Source organism: Ctenopharyngodon idella, chromosome 4, assembly GCF_019924925.1.
Source record: "Ctenopharyngodon idella isolate HZGC_01 chromosome 4, HZGC01, whole genome shotgun sequence".
In the NCBI taxonomy this organism is placed as follows: domain Eukaryota; kingdom Metazoa; phylum Chordata; class Actinopteri; order Cypriniformes; family Xenocyprididae; genus Ctenopharyngodon; species Ctenopharyngodon idella.
The window spans coordinates 5,854,769-5,873,518 of NC_067223.1; the positions used below are offsets into that span (position 1 = coordinate 5,854,769).

An 18,750-nucleotide genomic window follows, 5' to 3' on the forward strand; every position below is an offset into this window, starting at 1 on the left:
GATGTAAGCCACAATATGGACGAAGTTATCTGTTGCTACTTTGTTACATTGCAACATTAAAATATTATGAATAATTGAAAAAACAAATCAAAGTCATGTGGAGCAACCAACATGCAGAAATGTTCAGAAAAATTCTTATAAAACAGGTAGAATGATGAAAGGAACCCAGCAGACCCTCCTGACTGTTTGTCAAGGTCGACAAGTCCTTAAAATATCAGATAATTTTTTTTTTTTTTTTTAACAAAGCAAGGTTAGTTCTAGTTGTAAAAAATTCAATTTGATGTGCATGATGTTTGTTTATTAATAATTCAAAAATTTTCAAACTTTTAACTTTAAAATTTTAAAGCTTTTTGAAAATAATTAAGATATGTACATTCACATGTATTCAGGTTATTAGTAAAGGAATAAAATTATATTACTTTTTACTTAATGGCTACACATGACATTTTTGAAACCATATGAAACTGACATTAATACAAAGAGTACAGTTCTAAGAACTTGGCATGTTTTAACCTACATTTGATCTATTCTTTACCTGTTCTTGCCATTGACCCACAGAACGAGCTGTGAGAAATCTGAACAAATCTGAAATCTGATCTGAACATTAAGTTAATTTCTTGTATACATGGTGTTGTAGGTCTGAACTCTTCAAAAGTGCTTCTGATGTTTCTCGCTGAAGGTCACTGAAACCTGTTGATCTAAAATCAGCCCTCGGGCCGTCCAGCCAAACTCTTGATTTCTAGACGCAGACTTGTTTCGCTTAGAACATCTAAAAATAACATGAGAAGTTGTCAGAGTTCAGGTCGACACTTCCACACCAGCAAAGCTTGACATTTCACCAGCTGAGTCCCAACATGGTAACAAATGACCGTCTGCACTCTGTCTCTTTTTCAAACTCCTTTATAACTGGGCTTCTGAAGAATATTTGAGCACCGCAGTCTCTTAAAGTGCTGAGTGCGGTTGACATACTCGTCTCCCTGACGCCTTGTTCTCTATTGTGTCTGTCAGCGAGGCAGGCCTTTCAGGTCTCAGGTGTTTCATTTCATTTTGCATACTCTGTAAAGTCAGCCTTGGGCCGTCTCAGCGGTTCTGTTCAGCTGTAGTCTTCAGCGCTCCCCTGCTAAATTACCGCTGAATATCTGCTTTCGTGTACCTGGCATAGAATGCGTGAGGAAAGAATAAGGCATAATGATAACTTTAAGGGTTATTTGCTTTTCTCAAGTTTTGACTGTTAAAAAAAACGTTGAGCTTGAAAGAGACACTAAATTGAATGTGAAATTGACATGCCTTTCTTTATTAATACACTACCGTTCAAAAGTTTGGGGTCGGTAAGATTTTTTTTTTTTAAATCTTTTTTTATTCTGATTCTGAAATGGCTTTGCTTTGCGTCATGCAGTATTCCTTAAGGCTACTTTTTTAAAGAAAATATGCTCACATCCTACAATCTAATCAATTCTCAATGGATAAAATCAGATCCTTTCCTTTTTTTTTTTTTTTTTTTTTTTTTTTTTTTTTTTTTTTTTTGAATTTTCTGTTTAATTTGGAAATGTATCGGATTATGCTGGTAAAATGGGCTATGAATGCCGTCTCATGCTGACTTTAACATAGAAGAATGTGTAAGGTTACCTTTTGCAGTAACTGATATTACCACAGGTTTGTTAACTTAGTTTAAACCGCTGCCGCCTGGACTTAATTGATATGTTGACACTGTGTGCTCTCTCCTAAGTCAGCAACTGTGCTTTTGCAGAAAGTTTCTTCATTCTCTTTAAAGTAAGGTTGTTTCACTGAACTTCAAGACCTTTAAAATATTCATGCTTGGCCTTTGGTTATGTAAAGGTGTTGCTCTGCAATCTGCTTACAGAATTAGTTTCAAAATCCGCAGACACAAAAGTGTGTTTTTGCCTGAGTCAGAAAATACCAGAAGTGAAGAATAAAACATTTATATGAGCTTTAGCTTGCCTCAGATCTCTCTGAGCCGGGAGAGAAAGAAGATATACTTTGAAATTGTGTGCGAGTGTTTGCGCGCGCGCGTGTGTGTGTGTGTGTGTGTGTGTGTGTGTGTGAGTGACAGAGAGAGAGAGAGAGACTCAACAGAAAAAGCTACTGACAGAGGCAGAATGGCAAGTATTTGTAAGCTGTTTCTGTGTCCTGGCATACAGGTCTAGCTGTTGTAATTTCCTGTCCTTCAGATGATTTCAGAAATAATATATTAATACTAATATTAAACAATAATAATATTTTAATTATATTTTTCTTTTAGAAGAATTGTTACACTTTATCCAAGGCTGCTTTGTGTGAGTGTGACGTAAAATTTTTAAAAATTGATTTTAAACTTGAAATTATTTTAATATAATTGGAAACTGTCAACTTGAACCATAAGTAGTTTTATGTACAAAAATTACAATTTATTACAATGTTATATTTTCAAATATATTTTTTTAACATGTTCCATAGTATTACCATAGTAATCTTACCTAGAGCTCCAGTGTAAATGTATGGTGTGTGTGTAATAAATAAATAAATATATATATATATATATATATATATATATATATATATATATATATATATATATATATATATATATATATATATATATATATATATATATATATATATACACAGACACACAGACACACACACACACAACACTGAAGAAATGACAGTTTGCTACAATGTAAAGTAGTGAGTGTACAGCTTGTATAACAGTGTAAATTTGCTGTCCCCTCAAAATAACTCAACACACAGCCATTAATGTCTAAACCGCTGGCCACAAAAGTGAGTACACCCCTAACTGAAAATGTCCAAATTAGGCCCATTTTCTCTCCCTGGTGTCATGCGACTCGTTAGTGTTACAAGGTCTCAGGTGTGAATGGGGAGCAGGTGTGTTAAATTTGGTGTTATCGCTCTACATAAAGATGGTGTAGGCTATAAGAAGATTGCCAAGACCCTGAAACTGAGCTGCAGCACGGTGGCCAAGACCATACAGCGGTTTAACAGGACAGGTTCCACTCAGAACAGGCCTCGCCATGGTCGACCAACAAAGTTGAGAGCACGTGCTCAGCGTCATATCCAGAGGTTTTGTTTGGGAAATAGACGTATGAGTGCTGCCAGCATTGCTGCAGAGGTTGAAGGGGTGGGGGGTCAGCCTGTCAGTGCTCAGACCATACGTCGCACACTGCATCAAATTGGTCTGCATGGCTGTCGTCCCAGAAGGAAGCCTCTTCTAAAGATGATGCACAAGAAAGCCCGCAAACAATTTGCTGAAGACGAGCAGACTAAGGACATGGATTACTGGAACCATGTCCTGTGGTCTGATGAGACCAAGATAAACTTATTTGGTTCAGATGGTGTCAAGCGTGTGTGGCGGCAACCAGGTGAGGAGTACAAAGACGACTGTGACTTGCCTACAGTCAAGCATGGTGGTGGGAGTGTCATGGTCTGGGGCGCTACAGTTCATTGAGGGAACCATGAGTGCCAACATGAACTGTGACATACTGAAGCAGAGCATGATCCCCTCATTTCGGAGACTGGGCCACAGAGCAGTATTCCAACATAACGACCCCAAACACACCTCCAAGACGACCACTGCCTCCAGAATGTCTCCAGACCTAAACCCTATTGAGCATCTGTGGGGCATCCTCAAACGGAAGGTGGAGGAGCACAAGGTCTCTAACATCCACCAGCTCCGTGATGTCGTCATAGAGGAGTGGAAGAGGACTCCAGTGGCAACCTGTGAAGCTCTGGTGAACTCCATGCCCAAGAGGGTTAAGGCAGTGCTGGAAAATAATGGTGGCCACACAAAATATTGACACTGGGCCCAATTAGGACATTTTCACTTAGGGGTGTACTCACTTTTTATAATATAATTTATATATATATATATATATATATTTTTTTTTTTTTTTTTTTTTGGTTTGATGTTGAAGATGTTAAATAAATGAGCAATATAGGCAAAATGCAGTACAAACAGGCACTGTGAAATCAATATCAAGGTATACATTTAAAAAAACAAACATTTGTACCAAATATAATAAATATATATATATATATATATATATATATATATATACATACATACATATATATACACATACACATATATATATATATATATATATATACACACATACACACACATATATATATATATATACATACACATATATATATATATATATATATATATATATATATATATATGTGTGTATATATATATATATGTGTGTATATATATATATATGTGTGTATATATATATATATATATATATATATATATATATATGTGTATGTGTGTATATATATATATATGTATGTATATATATATATGTATGTATATATATGTATATATATAAATGTTTACTGACTACTGGTCTCCTTATGTAGTTGTTCTAGTGATGATCTGTAGGTGGCAGTGGCTCCCTGTCGCGTTCAGTGGGCTGCAGTACCAGAGTGAGTCATGAATCTGGGCTGTAGATCCCTGTTGGCAGCTTGCGGTGAAGTGCCTTGCATGTATGACTGCTAATGAAACAGCAAAATGTTCTCCTTACTGTTCCCAGTTCTGCTCAACTACTACTAAACAGAGAAAATAAAACCACTAATTTGCTCTGGTGACCTTGTTGATTTGGCACTGAGTGTGTTTAGGAACACATAAGCAGCACACACATACATAGACTGTGACATTCTCTGTCGTATCACTGCCGAGCCGAATGCTTTTGCAAGTGATCTGTTTAATTTCCACACTGAAGATTCAGTTCAAAGCCAAATGATCTGTCAGTCTGTGCAGTAATTCTGCTCATATCATTCTTCTTTGCTGTTCATGTCCCTCTGAAGACCGTAATTTTGTCTTCATTTGCTCAGATCAGATAATGCATGTGTTTTTGAGGCATTCCTCTGCCTGTTCAGGTCTGATTATATATGATCCATTACCTCGTCATCTTCCACATCACTGACTCCTCTATTAAATAACTTTAGTTGATGATCATATAAGATGACGTGGGATATGATATACTCAGACATGATTCTAAACATCAAAGCTTCTGTGACATTTGTCGTCTTGTGTAGATGATCCATGTACGCAAACGTATGCATCTTGCACATGTAACACATGATTCCTCTCAGCTGTAATGTAACATGATTCTGTCACAAAACCTAGATGTCAAAGGTGGCACATGCCAGTTTTAACCTCGGGTTTCTTCACGTCACTTCACATCACAAAATTTCTGATATATTATTATTATTTTGATTTAATCGTGGTGTCCTTCTTTGGGATGGACTCTAGCGTCATGGAGCCAACTTCTGTGTGGTCAAGCATCACTCATCTTTTCTTCAAAACATTTCTTTCTCCTTATTGTAGGGGAAGTGTCCATTTTTGCTATTTTATTTATTTATAGTTTTTTTTTTTTTTTTAGTAGATCTGTTGCAAAACAAATGCTCTAGCGCACTTCTAAGTGCTCGATTTAATCCTCTTCCTGTCCTTTTTACTCTAAACAAAATAATGGACCATTCCCATCCTCTCTCTCTCAGCTCCTTTGTGTTCCCTGTCGGCTCGCTTTCATTGTCTTATGTGAGTGAAATGGTGAAGTAATGGTGGTAGGATGAGAGAATCAGAGAGAGGAGGGTTGTTCTTTTCAGAAAAGAGTGTGGGAGAAGTGTTTTGTTTGCAGCTGTTTGCTTTTGTACCGCAGAAGGCTCGTGACGGGGTACAGTAACGTTTCTCTGGCAACAAGTGAGTCTCTCCCATCCTCCAAGCGGAGCTTGGCCGCCACCTTTCGTTCTTTTTTACACCTACTCGCACACTCTTCTCGATAACACTCCTGAATATTAGGGTGACTGACAAATGTTTGACAAATAAACAGGCTGGGAAACATCATAGTCTCTACAAAAATGAATTAAAATGGGAACATTGATCACTGCAGGCAGTTTTGAGTATAAAAAGGTGGTAAATATCACAAACGCAGTGCTTAAATTGCTGCAGATGTTCCAAAGTCTTTTTTTTTTTTTTTTTTCTCAGTTTTGACTGGCAGTTGCTGTTAAGGTGTTTACACATCAAGCAAATGGTCAGCCAATGTCGGCTGTCATTGAGGGTCTTTCTTTCGGCCCAGTTTTTGTAGTGTGTTCTAAAACGCTGGCTTTAGTCAGACCCCCATCTGTCTTTTCGGCCGATTGAGCATGTTGAATCGACAGCGGAGCACACTGGTGAGAGAAAATGTTCTAGCGAACTGAGTGTGACGTCATATTACAACTGTTGTAGTATACGTAGAAACTTTGGCCCGGTCCCAAATGGCACCCTAAACCTTCCTCTGAGTCCGCACTGTTGTGATGTAATGCCGCTTTGACTGCCAGGTAAAGTCCTCTGTGTAGCTCGCAGACTTGCGGGCTCAGCTGAAGTGTGCATCGAGGGCACATAGCGAGCACCCTTCTGAAACCTAAAATGATGAATGGGACATCCTACGGTCTCGTGAACTTAACGGACACGCGCACACGGCAGCTATTGTAAGTCCACGAGACTGAAACTGCATAAAAGTGTGCCATTTTGGATTCAGCCTTTGTGTGCTCAAAGTCTTGTGACCACAACTTTACTCGTCATCTTGTGGTTCCGAAATCGCAGTTCTCAATCACAGTTTTTTGTCTCTAAAACTGTTCTCCATGTCTGTCATGCTTCAAAATGGACAAAAACATCAAATTAGCGCTGCAACTAATGATTATTTTGATAATTAGTTGGCCGATTATCTCTTCGATTATTCGATTTAATCTGATAAAAGACCATTTTTCTTTTCTTTTTTTGACAAAAAGCACTATTCCACATCCTGTCCAGTGCTGTCCTTCAAACAAACATGCCAACTGAATTATATGAAAAAAAAACATACATAGTGAATATATCTATGCAAAAGAGCTATAAGGCAAAAAAAAGTTAAAATCCCTACATTAAAAATGAAGATAATAATAGATGATAAAGAAAAACAAAAACACAAACTTAGTGTTAACTAGGGCTGAACGATTAACACGATTTAGGGATGAACGACACAACACGATTTTTTTTTTTTTTTTTTTTTTCAACTTAGCATGCTACGCATATGCCTGGCCTACAGGAAAGCACAGTTTATGTTTAATCTATCTAATATTGTGTTGGTCATACTATACAATAGAGATTGGAGAAAAGATTCTCTAACGATTCTGAGCTTAGTTTTTAACCACAGATGCGCGATGGCGCTGCGTGTGCTATAGAAACTTATTCTGCTTGCTTCCAATTGCTCACACACACACACACACACCAATGGAACCATCCATAAATTAAACTTTAATAAAGTTTGGAAAAGTTGAAACAAATTACATTCGCGGGCTTCATTGCAAAGGATGCGCTGTGAGAAACGCATGCTTTGCTGATGCTTGCAGTGTGTCGTCTCGCCCGCCGGTATTTTCCTTACAAATGCTCTACGAACGCTGCCTTAGTTATGTCAATTTCAAATGATGATGCACGCTTTGTGAAGAGTGCTGCTTGCGCATGCGGCTGTGCACGACTTTACAACAGTAAAGCTGAGAAAGAGAGAAATCACTCACAGCTCTTGAAAGGAAAATGTTCAGATACTCTTAAATACTGAAAGCACTCTTTGTTTATTGCTTAATGTTTTTTTTTGGTCCCACTTTATATTAGGTGGCCTTAACTGCTATGCACTTACATTGAAATTAATCATTTGATACAATGCACTTATTGTGTACATACAAGTTTTTACATTGTACTGTTACTTTAAAAAAAAAAAAAAACCTGCATGTAATTACATCTGTAATTTCTGTAATTACATTATAATTACACTGTTGACCCATCCCTTAACACCTTAACCCACTGTTAAACCTATTCATACCACCAAACCTGTCCCTAACTTTACCCATATCACACATCAAAAGCAGCAAAAGTGTTTTGCAATACAATTTAAACACAATAAGCGCATTGTACTTAATTTTGATTTAAGTACATAGTAGTTAAGGCCACCTAATATAAAGTGGGACCGTTTTTTTTTTTTTCTGTTTTTTCTTCTTTATTATCTACTAGCTTTTCCCTGGTTTCAGAGACAAGGCTTAAGCTAGTCCCAGATGAAAATAAATCTTTGAGCTGTTTTAACTGAAAGTAACTTGTACTGACATATCTTAAAATATGTCAGTGCAGTTGTTTTGTCTCAAGATGCACACCAGTAATGTTGAATGTTTTCTAAGGCACGTTTATAAAAGCTACTTAGATCTCCTAATTAAACTAAGGTCTAATCCTGGCTTAATCTAAGCCCTGTTTTATATAGTTTATTTAAAATTCTTAACATGCAATTGTTTTAATACATTTTTTTTTATGTGTAATTATTTTAAAAAGTACTTATAATTACATATGTAATTAAATAATCAAGTTTTATTAATAAGACTAATCAATAATAAAAAAAGATCAAGAATCGTTTTGGAATTGGACTGCGACTCCCAGAATCGGAATCGAATCGTGAAGTGCCTAAAGATTCCCACTCCTACAATGATTTATTGCTTGTCTTTGTTGAATAATACAGAAGATAAAGAGCTTAAAAAAAAATTGCATATTAAATCGCAGTCGCAATATTGGTAAAAATAATCGCAATTGGATTATTTTCCAAAATCGTTCAGCCCTAGTGTTAACAGATCAGAGGAATGTTTTGCAGGTGTACACACATTCTCTCCGGACACAGTAACCTGTTACTGTCATTTCTTTATCGTGTAAACATAAGAAACATCTTAGTTTATATTCAACTACACGCAGTTATCTCTTTACAGATACCAGTCTCATAAAATACTTGAATTACATGTTAACTTTTAAACTTAAATTTAACGTCCAACAACAGATATTTCAGCAAAATGAATATTTTGCACTGAATTTGAATTGTTTGAAGTTTAACGCAGACTGTCAGGACGAGCCTTCATGCAAAATGGAAGTACTCAAGTGAATTTGTAACACTTACATATAAGGATATATCCGTAAAATGAAGGTTTTGCGCTGTGGAAAGCCATGTTAGACATTACGCTAATGCATTAGCTTGAAGCTTAAAATTTTCATGTTTTGGGCAGCTTGTATCACGTACCTTTCCCGCAGCAGCTCACTCTGTTTTCTTTTTTTTTAACTATTTTTAGATGCATTTTGTCCATAGAAATGTTATTCAGCGTTGTAATTTGAGGCGACTGGTGGAAGTTTTCCGTGCACGGTGGGCAGATGCGACTAATCAATAATGACATACATTGTCAACGATTTTCATTATCGATTATTATCGATTTTTATCAAATAGTTGTTGCAGCCCTACATCAAATATTGGACAATAAAATAGTCAAATATGAGATCACTTGAACATCAATAGTATTAAACGTCATTGGTTTTTGAAAATATCTTAATATCAAACTTGCGGCGAGTAAATTATACCAGAATTTTCATTGTTAACTTGACCTTTCTCTTTCTCTGCATTTATTTAATTTTCTTTTTGCCCTCTTCTGTACAGGTCATGCAAGTCGTGAACGCAGATGCCATCGTGGTGAAGCTGAACTCTGGGGAGTATAAGACCATCCACCTGTCCAGTATCAGGCCCCCAAGGCTAGAAGGCGAGGTACGAGTTAATGCATGTCTGTCCTTGGATATCCCTGTCACTAAGGCCATTACTGAATCCACAGGGTGCCGGCTGTCTGTTGTACTGTTTGCAAAGTGCTGATGTGATGGTTTTCGCTCTCTCCTCCATTTCTTAAAAGTGCCAATCTCCTCCCTTCATACATCTTTCACTCTCAGATCTGAGAAATGTCTTTACTGGACACCAGGGGGAGCTAGAGAGACAGTAGCCCACCGACCCTCCTCCCCTCCACTCGCTCTGACACACCAGTGCTGCACTGCAGCCAAAAGCCCTATAGATCTACTCCCATAATGAGCGCACGCTCTCGCCGAATCTCTCTTCCTCATCTATTAACGTCATACGCGTCCATTCAATCCAATGCAATTCTCAAATACTCACTTTTGATTCGCTAGATGTTAACATATTAGTATAGAAGCATCATTTTGCAGGGCTGCATATGCGCACACACATTTTTGCAGTTATCAAACGCTCAGAAATGTTCTTGTCTATTCTTATTCATGCCCATTAAGGCTGTTAATGAGAGTTGATGTGTAATGGGTGCTTTGTCTAGGCTAAGTGTGTGTGTGTATATCAGAAAGCTGTATGTTCAACTAAAAGCAGTTAAAATTGGAGTGTGAACATCTCGCTGCAATTAGCCACCCTCTTCCTGACCCCCTGACCTCCTATAATAAGACACGATGATTCAGCATGTTGGTAAAAAATGAGCTTCGGTGTTGATTTAGCAAATTAGACATGTAGTTTATTAGGGTGGACTTTAAATAACAGCGCACTACAGTTGCATGCACATTTTTGTTTTGTGCTCTTGTACTTTTGATAGATGTAGCAATATGTTTGAAATCTTTAATGAAGTTTGTGATTATTTTTAAAGGAGGCTTTCAGAGAGTCGCAATTTGTCATGCACATGTAAACAGAGAGCTGGAATGCGGAGCTGTGGGTCTGTATCTATGGATACGGGGCTGCTGCGAGCATTCGGATCACAGCGTGTTTCTATCCTGGCAGCTTAAAGATGGCTTTAATCAGATCAGAGATGATTACAAAACAATAAAGATTACGAATGTATTTAGATCTCATATGTGCTTTGGCAGCATCAGATGAACCAGAGAGCTTTTAAAAATGGATTTATTTAGTTTTTTAATATTTTGACATGTTCATTTTTCTCGAAAGAGAAACCTGAAAGCTTGATTTAGACAGACAGAAAACTGATCTTTTGAATTTATAGTACATTTTAATGAGATGTTAGTGCCATTTCAGACTGTTTCTTTGTTCAGTTTTCAGCATTTCTGCTTTCATAGTCTCTTTAAATGTGTTTGGTAAGGCAAATATCACTATTGTCTGTCTTAAAGGGATAGTTCACCTAAAAATGAAAATTGTGATGTACTCACCCTCATGTTGTTCTAAACCTGTATGACTTTCTTTTGTGAAACATACAAAGATATTTTGAAAAATGTCTTTTCTTGATAGTCAATGATAACCAAATTTGTTTGGTTACTAACATTCTTCAAAATATATATTTTTTGGTTTTGAAGATGAACATTAGTCTTAGGGGTTTGAAACAACATGAGATTGTGTAAATTGACAATTTTACATTTTTGGGTGAACTATCCATAAGGATTAGTTCACTTCAGAATTAAAATTTCTTCAGTCAAAAAGAAATTAAGGTTTTTGAGGAAAACATTCTAGGATTTTTCTCCATATAGTGGACTTCAACAGCTACCACAGGGTGAAGGTCCAAACTGCAGTTTCAATGCAGCTTCAAAGCGATCTACACAATCCCAGCCAAGGAAAAAGGGTCTTATCTAGCGAAACGATCGGACATCTTTTTAAAAATAAAAATGTATATACTTTTTAACCACGAATGCTCGTCTTGCACTAGCTCTGCGATGTGCCATGCATTACGTAATCATGTTAGAAAGGTCACTTTCTCCTCCAACTACAAAATTGCCAGACATCGTTGTTTACCTTTCTTTTGTAAAGGCCTTTTGACTTAGTCTTTGCACAATTGCTTTGTAAACACTTGCTCAGTGCTTTCTCCTACGTCACGCGTGATCTTTCCAACGTGATCACAATGAGTGGTGCATCGAAGAGCTAGTGCAAGATGAGCATTTGTGGTTAAAAAGTATATATATTTTTATTTAAGAAATTGACCGATTGTTTCGCTTATTCTTCGTCTGGAAGTCCTTTGAAGCTGCATTTAAACTGCAGTTTGGACCTTCAACCCGTTGGTAACTGTTGAAGTTAACTATATGGAGAAAAATCCTGGAATGTTTTCCACAAAAACCTTAATTTCTTTTCGACTGAAGAAAGACAAACATCTTGGATGACATGGGGGTGAGTAAATTATCAGAATTTTAATTCTGAAGTGAATATTTAAGGTCAGGGATGTTATCAAACCCCTAACCAGTAACTGCATAGCAATGATCTGGCAACCATCCACAACACTCTTGAATCGTGGCAAGTTTGCCACGGGCAAAGCACTGCTTATTTTATTACAGTATTTTCATTCTACAGAAGGTAGATCAGATGGTGCTGAGCTAGTGTATCAAGCAGCATGATGTAATTATCATAATACCATGGTGACCAACCGGCAGTGTTAGGTGTCAGACACATGCATACAACCAATGGCATTTGCCTTGCTCCACAAATAAGTCGGTGACTTAACAGCAGCATTATGTGCATCTCTTAATGAAACAATCAAATGATCTAAAACTAAATGAATGTAAGCTTTAGAGATATTTAAGCACACATGTAGTGACTATAATGCTAATTTTCCATTATAAAACAAGTTTTAAGTATTTTTTTTTTTTTTTTTTTTTTTTAAATGGATATCAATGCACAGATGCAGTTCTACCATAGGCAGCTGAGGATACATTTATCGTTTAAAAACCAACCAGATAAAGGCATCTTAGTAGAAAGGATTCGGATGTTGCCTTCTCCCTTTTTATACTGTCTGCGACGGTAGCATTTTTCCGGGCACAGCCATGTTGTAAAGGTATTGATGTGTTGGAGGTACTTGCTATTTTGAAACCCGCACTCCTGTTCAGTTTACAGACTGTATCTTCTGTAGTGCATCTCTGCACCAGATGTTCTTGCAGTACGTTTTCCCTGCTCGGCTGCGCACTTCGACTAAGGGTGAAAGAGAGAGAGAGAGTTATGTGCAAAGTTGTGCTTCTAAAGCATTACAGTCATTGCGGTCATGCTGCCCTTGAATGTGAGGTTTCATCAATAATGGTGCTGGCATGACAAATCTGACCTTTGACCCTTTAGTTCTATGGTCTGAATAAAAGTCAGTTAGGAGAAATTCAAACATTATTTGTGTACCAAACAATTACACTTCATTAACTGTTCTGTCTTCTTGGTTCTAAGGGACCTGCTGGAGATCAGGTTATGATGGTTTCTATTCATTTTTATAAATGGTTAATGTAGTGTTTTGAGGAATTTTCAATGGGTTAGAATGAAGAAAGGTTGGTAGCGCCCAACTTGTTTTGTTCACTTCATTTAACATGATGACCCTCTGCAAATGTGTCGATAGTCATTCAAGATCTGTTCCTTTGCAATCGAATAGGGACGGCTACCTATATTTTTCCTTCCTAATCTAATGCTACATTAACCTTGACATGTTGTTACCTAACTAACAAGATCTCTGGTAATCTTTTCATCAAACTAATCAATTTTGGCTTGCAAGTCTCCAATAGTTTAGCGCACAACAACTTTTAAATTGGCATCGTAATTAATTTAAACTGCGTATGTTCAAGCAGCAGCTGTACAATGGTTTCAGAACAGCTGCAGTCATTTTTATCAGTTACTCTTTTGATTGCGTTTATCAAAATGGCTCTCGGTAATGGCTTTGTGTTTGTGCACGTGCACGTTGTCAGCACTCTGTGTGCTTCTCGCACACATTCAGAGGCAAATTTTAAGAGTTTGTCAGTTCACAACATGTTTGTGTATACAGTTAAGTGGTGATGTCACATTACAGGTGACAAAATCCAAAATCTGTGGCAAAGTTTCGCTCTCAGGCGAAACTCCCGATTGCGTAGATTCCTATCGAAGTGACTGGGTTTCGCCTGTGAGATTTCAGAACAATAGCAAATGTGATTGCACCTGTAGTTCATAAAGTTAGCTGTTTTATGCTAGTTTTGTGTACCTTTGTTTTAAAATGTTTAATCTCTATGCCATGTCCTAACCAAATGTTAAGAAAAATGCAAATCTATTTATTTTGAATGGGGATTGTGCATCACAAGGATGCAGAGGACAAATGCAAGGGTTTATTAAAGTGACGCTGTCAACTGCAAACAAAAGTCTGGGTTTGTTTGTGCGTCTAAATTTTCAGTTCACAGTATTTACACTCTGTTTCAAAATTGCCCTGGCTCTTGCACATTCTCATCCATCAAACACTCCGTTAAAGATTCCTCTAGTGTGTAGGCACCTAACGGCCAATCAGAACATATTTGATGTGTAATATACAATATACACAGGGCCACCCAGCCAACGCTACATTAAATAGAAACCAAGTAACTGACAAAATGTCCTGTTGCTTGCCGCTTGCTTAGGACAAAAACTCACATTAACATAAAAGAGCTTTTATTGCTTGTCGCTTTATCGCATCACGTCTGGTGTCACGGTGTGACAGTTCTATCTTCTTTCTAGCCATCTGTTTCTCACGCTCGTTCTCATCCTGATTTTTAAACACTCTCCCTTCCTCAGTTCAACGCAGGGCGTGAAACTGTTGTCCCTGCGCCATGCCGTACAAACACTTCAACTCAAAGAGACAAACCTGACCTCAGGCCAGCCCGGGGATCTGTGTGTATTTGTCTGTACTGTTCTCTCTCTCTCTCTTTCTTGCTGTGAGGACTTTGGGGGGATTTGAGGCCAGATGTGTTGACCAACACGAAGATGAACTCTGACAGCTGCTGCCTATTGTTTCTCTCTCTCTCTCTCTCTCTCTCTCTCTCTCTCTCTCTCTCTCTCTCTCTCTCTCTCTCTCTCTCTCTCTCTCTGTCTCTCTCTCTCTGTCTGTCTCTCTCTCTGTCTGTCTGTGTCACTCTCGCGCTCTCGTGCTCTCTCGCTCGCTCGCTCGCTCGCTCTTGTCACTTAATGCTGGGACCCCCTTTTTCCTTCCTGTGGCTATGTAATCGCTTTATTGTTATTGGCTGTGTGACCCTATAGACTATTTGGGAGCAGACATCACCTTTGCGTCACAGCGGGGTAGAAAAACAGTAACAAGTGGAGGAAAACTGGCAAAATCTATGGAATCAGAGAAAAACTGTCTAGTTGTGACTTCGGAATGTAAAATAAAGAGTATTCATTTTTATAGAATACTGGCGTCAAAGATGCCCTTTGAAGTTAAACGCAGACATTTGTTTGACTGGACCGATGAAACCGGCGATGATTAGTCTACTATTAAATCATGAATTTCATATCAACAATAGGTCTACATAATATTCACATATGTAGTTCATAGGGGATATAATGTATTAGCCCTTCAGTTACAGCATGAAATAATATTTAAAGCTATAACATTTCACATAGATTTAACTCACAATTCAGACTTTTTTTGCACAATTCTGAGAGGAAAAACAAGTTAGAATTGTGGGATATAAACTCGAAATTCTGAAGAAAAAATCATTCATTAATTTCATTAATGTTAATCAAACAGCAAAAGACAAAGAGAAAAGATGTTGCTACAAGTGGAAGGGGAAGTTATTTTGATTAAATATTACTATGGCACATGAATTTCTTAGAAATAATGATATGCATCGATAAATCATTTATACAAGAATATAAGAGTTGTTTATTTTGAGTTAATGGTGACTTTAACTTGTATAATTGAAATTATACAAATGTTATTAAATGTTATTTTTAATAACAAAAATAGTAAAAAAAAAAAAAAAAAAAAAGACTATATTATGAGATCGCTATCATGAAATGGTTTCTCATATCATGAAGTAAGACTTGGGTTGTATCACCCACTCCTATTTTTCACTAATATTTGCATTAAAAAAAATACGGCATTTGGTTACTACACTGAACCAATGGCGTTTCGACATTGTCGTCATCACGACATTTTTGACCGGGCGAACTATCCCTTAGAGAGAAATGTGACTTCATGTGCCATGCCTAATTTCTTTTCCTCATTCATTTTCCCCCTTCCTCTCTTGGCCAGATGGAGGCTTATTTTTTGCGCCATGGCGAGCTATTTCCAGCTGCGTGGTGGTGTCAGCCGTTTTAGGAGCACTCACAAGGATGTGGAGGGGGAGGAGTTATGTCAGAGCAGCTCAATGAGTCATCCTCACTCCCACTGTATGTGTGTGTGTGAGGGGACTGCAGGGGAAATGTTGACATCTGGGTTTAAAGCCGAAGCCGCCATACCACTGTCTTCCCTACAGAAATAGCAATATACAATGTATTGGTCATTGAATGACTCTTCCGTGTCATTTGCTGTCACCTTGCTCGGTGTGTTTGTGCTCTGAGTGTGTGTTTGAATGCCACATTGTGTCTTTTCATAGTGTGTGTGTGTTTCTGCTGTGCCTGCATGCTGAAGGCATGTGTTTCTGTGTGTATGCGTGTCCTGTGGCCTCTGTCTGGGGTCACTGTATGGTTCCATGGCTCATCTCACACATGGTTGGTCAGGCTCTTTCTTGCAGACGACTCTGCTTTGCCTCAGGATCACTTGACTCTTGGAATTCTAGCGAACTTCCTTCCAATCATTTGAGAGTAATGACCCATGGATGTTGTAAAACAAAATTTTATTTTTTGTAATGGAATGTTCTGGGTTCAATACAAGTTAAGCGTGACTCACATGGGTGCCCTAGGGCAAGGTCAGATATGAAGTGCCATGCACCTCAGAACATTAATATAACATACTATGTACCTGTTCTTTAGAACTTTGTATTCATCAAAGAATCCTGAAAAAAGTAAAATCATCATATTAGAATGATTTCTGAAGGATCATGTGACATTGAAGACTGGAGTAATGACTGCTAAAAATATAGCTTTGCATCACAGGAATAACTTACATTTTATAAATTATAATTCACAATAATAGTTTTTACTGCATTTTTTTTTTTTTTAATAAAAACAATATATAGCTCACATTTTAACATTTATTTTAATATCTGTGCTTCAAAAGATCATCTCGGTTGTTTGTTCTCCCCTCTTTCCATCTCTTTCCCTCTTTCTGTGGCCTCCCTTTCTCATTTTTTTCATTCTGTTTCTCCATGCGTCACTGTTGTTCGTCACTGCTGATTTATTTTAAGAGGGCATTGTAATTTCGGTCTTAAATGCTGATTATTTTTCTAAGGCATCTCTGCAGCTGTATGAGTTTAAATTGCTCAGCGCGACTCTCGTGACTGATGCTGAGGGTCATCATACTCCAATTCCGTCTGTCGTGCGAGACTTATGCGCTTTTACGTGAGAAGCTGAAAGGTTTTCACCTCAATTATGCTCTTGACATGTACCAAATTATTAATCTTTTCTCAGGTTTTCCACTTTTTTTTGCATCGTCAAGGTCCTTGTTTGTTGACGATTAAGAATCTTTTGACTCGTTTAAATTTAGACTTGCTTTTCATGCAAAGTTTGAATACACTATAGCTGAATAGAACAGCTTCATCTGTTCTGACGTTTACAGATGAAGTTTAGTTAGGTGTAGTTAAAGTTGGGGATTGGGGATGTCAATTTATGATCATTCCCATGTTTGATCATCATTTAAATTAACAATCTGTTCTTTAAACTTAATACTGCAAGATGCGTCTATTGCAGTGGCATATAGTCACTGGCATGACAGGATATGCAAATGGAACTTAAAACGCCAGCTTTCTTGCCTGAATGAAATGTTTTTCCTTAGTCTAAAAAGGCTGGGAGTAGGATTGTAAAATGAATCAATTGATAATTTATATGAATTTGTATATGAATATGTATATGATTATTATAGGACTGAACGATTTATAGCATTTAAACTGCACACGATTTGGCAAAGGCTGCGATTATTTTATGCGCAGCTTGTCAGAGCTGTACGGCTCTGTGATCAGTAGTAAATGTTTCACCATTTGAAAGCCAGAGGGCGCTCTTGTGCAGAAACTCCAAATATGCCCTGCCGCAGAAGTAGATAACATGCGTCATTTTAGGAAATCCCTATGGGTGTCTTTTTTTTTTTTTTTTTTCTTCTTGTGTGTCTGTGGCACACGTTTTGTGCATGAGCCGCACACACCCATCCCAAAAATGAATGTATTGTGGGTTAAATACAAATTAAACATCTATGACATGCTGTCAATTACCACTAAAAATATATTGGCTCTTCTGCATAATATGAAAGGAAAAACACAATATTCAATGAATGCATTGCAGTAAACATAAGATTGAGTTACATCTATTTGAATTTTCACATCGATTTAAAGCCAGAAAATTACACATTCAATATGCAGGTTTCCTGTTCATTCTTAGTAAACAAGGTGTCACGCTTCAGTACTCAAATTGCTCAAATGCTTAAATTGAACAAAGCATCTTTTACTTAAGTGACATTCTCTGAGTACTATCTGCCGTTAATGGCAATCAAATGGTCTAAAAGGGTATGCTTAATTAACAATTTACATGTGCAAAATGACATCTAGAACATCAAGATAAACAAATTAAGTGCAAATGGAGCTTTGACACTTTCTTTTTTTTCTGCTTTTTTTAATGTAACTCCCACATTTTTAATCTTTCCTCAGATTGCTTATATGGACTTGCATATCTTTCTGAACAATTAGTCCTTCTGATCAAAGACTTAATTTGTTAAAAACATGAACAGATGATTTAAAGGGGTTGTGTTTGTTTAAAGGTGTAGTTGACCAAAATTAATTATTCATTTATTTTACATTAGTTTCCTTTAACTTGTTATATTGACAAATGGATAAAACATCCAAAATATCATGGAAAAAAAAAAGTCAAGTATAAGTAAATTGACAATTTAAATTTTTGTGTGAAATATCGTTTTAATATGTTCATTCTAGACCCCTGTGCCAATCAGCTGGCTTCCTGTTAATCAGTATAGAGTGCAGCAGTGCTGCTAATGACATATTTTTGTAGGCCAACCTGGAAGCATTTTTTCTCAACAAAAACCTAATAGGATTTTTACATTGGTTTATGGATTATTGCA

At 37.2% G+C, this 18,750-nt stretch overlaps 1 protein-coding gene across 1 annotated transcript in view; it reads left to right on the forward strand.

Moving 5' to 3' along the window:
• The window catches only part of snd1 (staphylococcal nuclease and tudor domain containing 1), a 179,029-nt gene that overhangs the window by 16,078 nt on the left and 144,201 nt on the right, over nucleotides 1-18,750 (forward strand). The window contains exon 10 of the mRNA XM_051892313.1: nucleotides 9,498-9,602. Within this exon, the coding sequence (XP_051748273.1) occupies nucleotides 9,498-9,602 (105 nt within the window). The remainder of the gene's footprint in view (nucleotides 1-9,497; nucleotides 9,603-18,750) is intronic.